Here is an 11,207-nt window from a genome sequence, read left to right as displayed (position 1 = left end):
GACATGATCCCGACCCTGCAGCTGCAAGTTCATTGCATTCAGATGACTCGTAATGTCACACAGAAAAGCCATTTCACACAGAAACATTTCGTCTCGGAGTTGTGTTGTGTCTTTCCCTTTGCTGTCCAAGAACAGACAAATCTCCTCACGAAGCTCGAAACATCTTTGAAGCACCTTTCCCTGGCTTAGCCATCGCACCTCTGTGTGATAAGGCAAATCACCATGCTCCTCTATCTGGGAGTCACCTATTCGGATTGAACGATGTTTCATCTTACCCGGTAAGTGGACGTTTCTAACTCCGTCAGAAATGCCTTGAACTGGCGGTGATTCAAACCTTTGGCTCTGATAAAGTTAACTGTGCGCGTGATGATGCTCATTACATGCTCCATTTTCAAGGCTTTACCGCATCGCTTCCTGGTGTATGATACAATGATAAGCTGTCAGCTCACCTGTCGCGTTTTCCTCTTGCATCTTTTCCCGTATCTTCGCCACCAGTCCGCTCCTGTGTCCACACATCGCAGGTGCTCCGTCGGTTGTCAAACCCACGAGTTTTTCCCAAGGCAGCTCCATCTCATTTACACATCTTGACACCTCTTCATACAAATCATGCCCCGTAGTTGTGCCATGCATAGGACGTAAAGCCAAAAACTCCTCTGTCACGCTTAGGCTGGAGTCCACTCCGCGGATGAAAATTGACAACTGGGCAATGTCAGAAATGTCGGTGCTCTCATCCACAGCCAAGGAATATGCAATGAAATCTTTTCCCTTTTTCACAAGCTGCTCTTTTAGATTGATGGACAACTGGTCTACTCTCTCGGCAATGGTGTTTCTGCTCAGACTCACATTTAAAAAGAGTTGCCTTTTTTCTGGGCAAACTTCGTCACAAACTTTAATCATGCAGTTTTTGATGAAATCCCCCTCCGTAAATGGCCGGGCTGATTTAGCGATCTCTTCTGCCAAAATAAAACTGGCCTTGACAGCAGCCTGGCCTTGTGATTTGGCTTTTTTGAACAGAGCCTGTCGAGATTTGAGGCCTCGTTTTAATTCCTCTGCCTTTTGTAGCCTTTGTTCCATGTCCATATTCTTGTTTTTGTCCGCGTGTTTCGTTTCATAATGTCGTCTCAGATTATACTCTTTCAGTACCGCCACACTTTCTCCACACAGAAGACACACAGGTTTTCCAGCTACCTCCGTGAACATATACTCCGACTCCCACCTTGTTTGAAACCCCGGTTCTCAGTGTCCACCTTCCGTTTTGCCATTTTTGATGGGTATCTGAAAGTTAATTTTACTGTGATGCTGACGACTGCTGTGCCAATAAATATTGAAATGAAGCAGCCTACTGCTCGGTGCGTCACCGTTGCATTGTGGGAAATGTAGTATTGGTGCGTGTAAAAGATCTGCGGGCTGCCGGGTTGCTGCGGTCTGCGGGCCGGTTCTAATAATAAATCAAGATCATCCCAGGGGCCGTAAAAAACCTTCTCGCGGGCCGGATGTGGCCCGCGGGCCTTGACTCTGACATATGTGCCCTAGACCCACTCCAATTCGCATACTGCTCCAACAGATCCACAGATGATGCTATCTCAATTGCACTCCACACTGCTCTTTCTCACCTGGACAAATGGAACACCTATGTGAGAATGCTGTTCATTGACTACAGCTCAGCGTTCAACACCATAGTGCCCACGAAGCTCATCACCCAGGACAACAACCTCTTCCTCAATGTGAGCAAAACTAAGGAGCTGATCGTGGACTACAGGAAAAGGCTGGCCGAACAGGCCCCCATTAACATCAACGGGGCTGTAGTGGAGCGGGTCGAGAGTTTCAAGTTCCTTGGTGGACCACAATCTTCCTGAGCGGTATGGCGGCTGCGTGGTCCCATGGTGTTTATACTTGCGTACTATTGTTTGTACAGATGAACATGGTAACTTCAGACATTTGGAAATTGCTCCTAAGGATGAACTAGACTTGTGATGGTCTGAAGGTAGGCCTTGAAATACATCCACAGATAAACCTCCAATGGACTCAAATAATGTCATTTAGCCTATCAGAAGCTTCTAAAGCCATGACATAATTTTCTGGAATTTTCCAAGCTGTTTAAAGGCACAGTCAACTTAGTGTATGTAAACTTCTGACCCACTGGAATTGTGATATAGTGAAATAATCTGTCTGTAAACAATTGTTGGAAAAATGACTTGTGTCATGCACAGTTAGATGTCCTAACCGACTCGCCAAAACTGTAGTTTGTTAACAAGAAATTTGTGGAGTGGTTAGAAAACGAGTTTTAATGACTCCAACCTAAGTGCATGTAAACTTTCGACTTCAACTGTAAGTAAGCATTTTACGGTGAAGACTACACTTGTTGTATTCGGCGCATGTGACAAGTAAAGTTTAGTCCTGTAGTCTGAAGCACTGATTGTTTATCCACCGCAGTATTTATGTCCCATTTGTGGAACTGACTGCTTGGCTGGCTGTCTGGCTGGCTGTTAGAATTAGTAGGAAACACAAGGGGAAGCATTTTTTTTAAAAGAGAGAGATCTGGTAACTGAAAGTAAAAAAGGTAGGCCTCCATTTGGATACATTACATTGAACGTAGTTATTGTTAGTTGTTGAACACAATCCAGAACTCCAGAACCTCAGCATCTTTTTGTGAATATATCTCTTGTCAAGTCACATAGTTGTCATTAATGTCATATGTACAGTATTAAGTATATTTGAAAGTACTTATAAATTCTTAATTTGGCTGTTGGTTTACATTGTATACCGTATTAACTTGATGCCATTTCAAGGCCTTGGCTGTGAACCAATCCAGACCTTAAACAATCTCTTACTATTAGGCTGCATGTTGAAAGTAAAGGTATAGAAAGCAGTCTGGTTGCAGAGCATTGTGACTGTTGATGCCATTAAGACAAGAGAAAGAGACAGAGGCTACGTTAGCATGTCGTTAGCATGTCCAGCAGCAGGATGTTGTAAATATCACATAGTGGCGTTCCCCATACACAGGCAGAAATGCTGGGCGGGAAGCAGAGTTTTTACTGTTTGCTCTTTCTTTCGCTGCTTGGTTTGCCCATAGTTCTCCAGTTAGAGAGCTTTTCTTTCCAGTGTCTGTCTGATCTTATTACCCATGCAGACTTCCAGAGGGAAAGAGATTCCCCTCTGTCTGTTCCCATCTAGTGTTTCAATGGCATTTACAGAGGCCGTTCCCTAGTGCTTCATTCCTCAGTCGCTGTTCATATGAAAGACAAAAGACTTTGCGCTCCGAACCCTGAGATTGTTCTTTGAGTCCTGAGGGATTGTGCAGATATGGAGTAGCGTTGGTCAAGAAGACGGCATGGGATTGTATTTCAGGCAACAGGGCTTCATGAGAGTTTTTACTCGTGTCTTACGCCAGGACAGACTGGCCATAATGCATAAGGGTGGTGATTGAGAGACCTTGTACATCATTGCTTCTGTGACCGACATGGATAGGACCGCGAGGTCTCCTCCAGAAATGCAATTCTCCATCCCCTTTGGTCCCAATAAAAGCTGACACCATTCCTGCGGGTTGTGCCTCACAGGCAATTTTAATGAAGGTAAATTGCTAACTAATTTATCCAACAAATAACTGCTTACAAATGTATTCAGTCATTTCATCCAAGGGCACGATGACCACTCATGACTACTCATGATTTATTATTCTAATACAATATTGTTGACTTTGCAACCATTTTTTATTTTAGTTCCTTTCCCAATGCTGATACTACTGTTATATATAATGTGACCTCAACGGTCTTGGTAGACAGTCATATTTAGTCAGGCAAACACATGATCACAACAGAGCTGTAGAGATGAACCCTAGACAGAAGAGCCTTCACAAATGGCTGCTCTTCCCCTTGGTGTCCCGCCAACATAAGCTGTATTCAGACAGACTAATCTCTCCCTATACTTTGTTAAGCACCTGTGCAGGTGTGGAGACCACAGGGTAATCTAAGCCACTGCTGGCCTTTAGAAATAATCTGCCCAGGCATTATGAGTGCTTAGTTAAAAGCAATCAATCTAGACTGATTTCATTTGAAAGGACCATAGGTTTAAAAACTTCCATTGAACTTCATTTGGTTACCTTAATGCACCACAAAATGTACTATACAGTAGCAAGCGCTTATAGTGCGGCAGTTATTGGTTTGTTTTTGTTCTTTAAGTGACAAATTGATTTTTCTGTGAACTGTATCCATATCACTGTAAAAGTTCTTGCTTCCAAAAAGACGTGCAATAAAACATTCTTACACATACTGTAATATATTCTAAACCGCTCCTGTAGGTAAATCATTAAAGTAGTGTTTGATCTGCATTTGAGAAGGGTGACCTCGCCAAGTTTTAAGACTTGCGAAGTAGGATCAACCTTTGTTTTCCAGTAGCCCAGTTTATCACCTTTTCAAGGGACAGACTTGCAAAGAAACGGTTGTCTGGATACTCAGTGTTTGGGACTACAGTATAGAAAGAATGTTGTTCTGTTCTTCTTCTTGATAACAGCACAGGTTGAGTTGGAGCAGAGTGTGTTGCCCTGATGGTCAACTTGGTAAACCAGTCCTCCAGTCTGATTATCAGGGCTGTGTTCCAATTGGTTGGTTTTGTGTCTATCTCAGCGGAGGGTGAACTCTTCCATCCATGTTTCTGTTTTACAATGTTAACAGAGCTTCATTACAAACATTGTTTTGGGGATTTCTGTCCAAAACATTTTATTACCACTCCACTAACCATTTACAAGATGTGGAGGGTTGTTGTGCTTTGCAGTTTCACGTAATGGCACACAGCTGCAAATGTGTCCAGCAGTAGGCTATTCATTTGTTTTCAGCTTCAATGAGAGTTGGATATTTTGATATTGTTTTATTCCCGGACATACAGTATAATATTACTTTGATTATGGCATACATCGGTGAGGGCTTCTATTAGTCATGTTAACCATTCTGTCCATCGCTCTGCCCTTTTTTAATCTGTTCATCATTGTCTTCCTATCTGTTGATGTTTTGGCCTGTGCTATAATTGCTCTATTTTTAGCCTGGTAAGAACATGCAGCTTCTGAATGTGTAATACAATCTGTAATAACAGGGCACCTTAATGTCAATAAATAGCAATAATGTAATTGATAGCCTCTGTGTCTACAGTCTGTCTGGGATTACTGCTGAATCAGACAAAGAACCACGTACAGTAATCTAAACAAGGTATTGCTGCCCTAGACCAAGGAACTGTTAACAGATAAGACACAGTTATATGATTAGAATATAGGTTCTATGTGTGCAATTGAACCATTCAAAAGTACATTGACAATGTAGATTGATTTTAGTTTATTTAATTTACTTTGTAAAAGTATGCTTGACAGAGTAATATAGGTCATTGTTGACACAAACGAGTATACTCAATCACAATTTGCTCTTTTAAAATATTGAACAAGAGATTTCTCATAAATATGTATTAACTCAAATATTTCATCACATATTCTGAAAGGTGGAAAAGAACATCTTATGTGCACATTGCGCCATCACATATACTGGTACCGTATGCATTCTCTTCAATTCTAGACAAAATAATAGAATAGTGCAAACATTAGAAAAACACACGAGCAACAGTAGTTTCTGTAAAGCCATTTCTCAGGTGTTGAGATTCATACTTGATTATCAGAGCAAACAGTGAAATAGGAGAATTTTTATGACTGAAAAGTTTCAATATATATATTTTTTAATATATATTGTTTCACCTGCAATGTCTAATTGGACATTCTACTAATGGATCTTCTCTGCCTTTTAGTGAATCGGCAGTTAGAATGAAGATTCTCGTTTTTGGAGCTAAAGAAAATGCAGTTACGACAAAAGGAACTTTTTTTTATTGCCTCAAGGTCATCCCCAGTGTTAGGCTGGAATGTTTCAAGGTCATCAATCTGGAAAGTTGTTGCATTTCACATGAATAAATAAAACAGTATTAACAACCCCAGCTGTGTTATTACAGACAGACACATGCAAATCTAGAGCACCAACAACATGGAAAGCTGGATCAAATTGCACTCCTCCAGGGAGGGCAGTTTATCTGATCATGAGGTGTGATTGTGCTCAATGTACTGTCACCACCATTGACTTCATATCATAATTTCCTGGTAGATACTGCAGGAAACTTCATCTGGGCAAAGACACCTCTTCCCTGCTGTCCAGACTGGTAGCCATCGTTTTGGGACTGCGTGGTCGATTCAGGCCAATCGCGGTCAGACCTCTGGCTTTGAACAGTTGGTCTGATCCCCAGTGGAGGCAGAGGGGGCAGGGGCAAGTGGCAGGATTGTGCATCACATTGGAATGGGGGTAGAGAGCTGTTGGGGGTAGACCACCCGGCCTGGGGTAGGGGGAGTGAGAGAGGCGCAGGGGATCCAGTGGCCTGAGGGGTGCAGCGAAGGGGCTGGGAATGGAGGGGGCACCTGCCCCCACCCCGAGGTGAGAGTAAAGGTGCAGGGGGAGGTGGGGGAGAAAGGGGTAAGGTAGGCTTGCTGCAGCCTGGCTCACCATAAGGGCACACAGGTTGGGGTCCAGGGGGTGTGGCCAGCTGAGAGAGTGCCGCTGCCTCTTGTCCTTCATTCGCCTGTTTTGGAACCATACCTGGGGTTGGGGAGGAGAGAAAGGATGAGAGGGGAAGGAAGGAGGGACCAACCGAAATGCCCACCTAACCTGGGCTGCTTCACATTTCTCAATGACAAATTACAGTAGACCCACACTATAATACATCACGAATGTGCTTTGTTTAGGTTACATTCAGGTGAGGTTGGACCATCACTGTTAAACTGGTAGTTCGGGAGCCTGAACTGACACTCCCTACCTATAAAAAAGTAAATGCCAGAAGCTGTTGCTAAACTCCCTCATTTATGAAGTCATGCCTTGCATTCCTTGTCATTCATAAAAAATCCTCAAATAGTTTAGATAAATGTCGTTTATATGCATATTATCACTCCAGTGTTAATCTGCAAAATTATAATTATTGGCCTACCTCCTCATGCCTTTTGCACACAATGTATATAGACTCTTTTTTTATTTTATTTTTTTCTACTGTGTTATTGACTTGTTAATTGTTTACTCCATATGTAACTCTGTGTTGTCTGTTCACACTGCTATGCTTTATCTTGACCAGGTCACAGTTGTAAATGAGAACTTGTTCTCAACTAGCCTACCTTGTTAAATAAAGGTGAAATAAAAATAAAAAATGAAATCAAAGTGACTAAGTTGGTCAGGGCCCCTGCATAAGGCAGGCTGCGTCGCTGTCAGTATGCCAAGTGTAGGCTTAACTCTAAAAATGAACAAGAAAGAAAGGTAAAAACTAATTTGACATTTAATTAGAATTGCTATGTGTGCAGTAGGGTAAGCTACCTTGATTGTGGTTTCGGGGAGGTTCAGTGCTGTCGCCAGTTCGCATCTCCTCGGTCGAGAAACATAGCTCTCCTTGAGGTATTCTTGCTCCAGGCGGGACAGTTGTTCCCGGGTAAAGGCAGTTCGGTGTCGCCGACTGTGGTCAATCAAATTGACTGAGCTGCGCGGGCATGGCTCATCTCCATGTCCACTGTTTCTATCAACCACTATGGCGACCGGCGTTTCCCTGCCCTCTGCAACTGAAAATACAAACATTGAGAATGAAGTTAAATGAAAAAGAGCAGTTTTGATTTATTTTTAGAAATTCACGTGCATGTCTGTTACGAACTGTTTCAATCCAAACCTCCCAATAGAATAGGATAGGCCTATCATTCGAAAAGAATACCAAACAGAAGTCTATCACTGTCGTTGTTGTCTAGTCGAGATATAACTCCCGTAGCATAATATTTGGCAATGTATTGTCCATGCTTAAGTACGCGTACGTTACTAAAGTAGCACGGGCCTAAAAGGGAATAGCCTAAGAACACTTTATCGGTTGGCGTCCACGGCATGTGCAAGCCAAGGCTACAGACAACTAAGATTTGAGAATACTTTAGGGCTACTTACGCATATTGACGTTTCTTTTCTGATATATGTGTCCTGGCTTCAAGTTTAAACCAAGTTTACTCCTTTATAACTGTTGGCCTAAAATTTAAATTATTCCCAATGCGTGCGCCACTGTATCATCCAAAATTGATAACGCTAAAATTGGTCTCTCTCTCCTTGCCTTGTTGACGCACTGTCTGCAGACTCGAGCCAAGTTCGTTTACAGAGAAGGGATGAGTTGTTTTTGTCGCCCGGTTTGAACCCCCCTCCTTTCTCTCCTTCTTTCTGTCTTTTATATCTCCCTGGTCGAGACATCTTTTGCTAATGAGAGACACGGTCTATCCGCCAAGGCGCCGCCTGGGCGCAAGGAGGGAATGAGGTGTTCAATTGTCTTTGGTCTCCGACCAGTCTTTGTACTTTTGTTATGGAGAATTAAGATCGACCTCCCTTTCCTTACTGTCACAGAAGCTTCCCTGTCGAAATAGACCAACCCTCATTGTTCTGTGGCGTTTGATGTTTGTATTTCGGGAAGTCAATCATTAGAACCCTAATGTTCGTAAATTGCGTAAATGTGAGGTACAACCTGCACAAAGGCAGAAAACCCGGCATTTAACATTTTCTCAAATATTGTTGACCGACTTAATACATTGTAGACATATAGTTTGGCATAAATAGTATTTAAAACACCAAGTCATACACTGGTATAATTACACCTATGTAAAGACATGTGGCGATGATGATGTTAATGATTATTGAAACAGAGACATGCTTAAAAACATATTATTGATAGGCTACAGAGTCAAACAGAAATATTAACGTAGCTACATGCATTTAACACATTTGAAATTAAATATGGTTCCTAAATGTATCAGAGTCCCCCGTTGAAATAAGAGTTGGTACCTATAAAATCAGAGGAAATAGCCTACCTTAAGTGCTTACTAATGTGTCAATACAGTTGCACCTCGTGCGCACTTGTAAATGGGGTGCTAGTTGACTGATCAATGGGATCATTGGATTATGTTCCATCAGAACACTTTTACAATGCTTAATCCAGTCCTGATCCCATCGATGATTAAAGAGTGTTAATTCAACTGGCTAGGCCAAGCGTCAAACACTGAGGGGGATCGATTATTTATTCTATTGAGCAGATTTGTTAATCATAGACCTAAACGAAATCTAATGCACAGCCGCCTAACTCTCTCATTAATTTGTCACTGTGAAAAGTGAATTGCAGAGATGGCTGAATCGATGCGTCGCCCTCATTCTGGATAGGCGATCTAAAATGGAAAAGCATGGGAACGTAATTTTTGTGTAATTGGTGAATAGGAAGTGTTAGTTGTCACACGCTCGCCTCCGGGTAGGCTATAAGACTGGTGGAAGAGCCTCTGCATCTCTTTGTCCCGCTCCCCAACGTATAAACCTTTCCTTGCCCCAATAAACTTTGCCTTGCCCCAGCGGAGTGGTCATGGAAATCGGGACCAGCGGGAGAGTGGAGAGGGGTGGCAGCCTGGGTGCGCAGTAGTCCACCAATCTATCCTATTCCAGACGTAGACAGACGTGCACTTAGTTAGATCGGCGGACATGGCGCTGAAGGATGGTTTAGGCTACTGCTATCACCCAAGTGGATGTTTGTATTGTTATACATAGACTCTTTGATCACAATTGGCCGAAAGGCTCCACGTTGATTGACTGTTGTCTTCTGTCTAGAGGCAAACCAGGTCCAATGGCGCTTGCAATACAGGGTTATTATTATGAGGAATCATCGACATGATTGATATCAGCCACTAAACGTCTGCAAAGTGGGAAGTTTGCACATCATCTCTCTACCTAAATATATATATAATTAACTGACAATCATCCTGGACATTCATACGGAGCAAATAACCAGAAAGTCATATTTGGCCGTTTTTCAATCAAAATACTTCACAAAAACTTGGATGTAATTCGAGGTGTGAAACATCGGATGTTCTGGATATCTGTATCTTCTCTACCCCAAAATAGACGTTAACCACACACGTCTATCGAGTATTATACAGAGAGACTAACAAATTAAAAACAAAACAGTTTAGCTAAAATGACCTATCTCTGATTTCAATTCAATTGGTCACATGAATACATTCTACTATTAGAGTATATTGGCTAAATATAGGCCTACCCTCTGAGCTTCCCATAGTGTTTTCCCTACCATGTTTTGGGGGGCAGAAAAGGGGTCGTGGGTTTAGGCACTGAGCGCCCCCTTATGATCAGACCACTAACTGCTCACTTTCGGAAGGCTTTCATTGAACGAGTGTGCAGAGTACCACCTGTGGGCGCGTCACCGAGTTGAAAATGAACATTTGGATGGAGTAGCATATACAGCTCTGGGTAAATTAAGACACCACTGCAATATTAGCAGTTTCTCTGGTTTTACTATTTATAGGTATGTGTTTGGGTAAAATGAACGTTTTTGTTTTATTCTATAAACTACTGGCAACATTTCTACCAAATTCCAAATACAAATATTGTCATTTAGAGTATTTATTTGCAGAAAATTACAAAATAACTAAAAAGATGATGCAGTGTTGTCAGACCTCGAATAATGCAAAGGAAATAAGTTAATATTCGTTTTTAAACCACACAGTACTAATGTTTTAACTTAGGAAGAGTTCAGAAATCAATATTTGGTGGAATAACCATGATTTTTAATCACAGCTTTCATGCGTCTTGGCATGCTCTCCACCAGTCATTCACATTGATGTTGCGTGACTTTCTGCCACTCCTGGCGCAAAAAAATTCAAGCAGCTCGGCTTTGTTTGATGACTTGTGACCATCCATCTTCCTCTTGATCACATTCCAGAGGTTTTCAATGGGGTTCAGGTCTGGAGATTCGGCTGGCCATGACAGGATCTTGATCTGGTGGTCCTCCATCCACACCTTGATTGACCTGGCTGTGTGGCATGGAGCATTGTCCTGCTGGAAAAACCAATCCTCAGAGTTGGGGAACATTGTCAGAGCAGAAGGAAACAAGTTTTCTTCCAGGACACCCTTGTGGGTGGCTTGGTTCATGCGTCCTTCACAAAGACACATCTTCCCGATTCCAGCCTTGTTGAAGCACCCCCAGATCATCACCGATCCTCCACCAAATTTCACAGTGGGTGCAAGACACTGGCTTGTAGGCCTCTCCAGGTCTTGCACCCACTGTGACATTTGGTGGAGGATCAGTGGAAGACCGAGGAAGCCACGTACAAGGTTGTCCTGGAAGAACAT

At 42.5% G+C, this 11,207-nt stretch overlaps 1 protein-coding gene across 1 annotated transcript; it reads right to left on the bottom strand.

The window, feature by feature from the left end:
* Positions 1 to 6,141: 6,141 nt before the first annotated feature.
* eve1 (even-skipped-like1) lies at positions 6,142 to 11,207 on the bottom strand. The gene is made up of 3 exons (XM_064987296.1): positions 10,769 to 11,207; positions 7,377 to 7,615; positions 6,142 to 6,614 (listed from the first exon to the last, which is right to left on the bottom strand). Exons 1-3 carry the CDS (start codon positions 11,205 to 11,207, stop codon positions 6,144 to 6,146), a joined length of 1,149 nt encoding a protein of 382 aa, XP_064843368.1. The 3' UTR covers positions 6,142 to 6,143.

Source organism: Oncorhynchus masou, chromosome 14 (assembly GCF_036934945.1).
Source record: "Oncorhynchus masou masou isolate Uvic2021 chromosome 14, UVic_Omas_1.1, whole genome shotgun sequence".
Taxonomy (NCBI): domain Eukaryota; kingdom Metazoa; phylum Chordata; class Actinopteri; order Salmoniformes; family Salmonidae; genus Oncorhynchus; species Oncorhynchus masou.
Note: the sequence above shows the minus strand (reverse complement) of the source record. Positions and strands in the feature narration are given on the sequence as shown.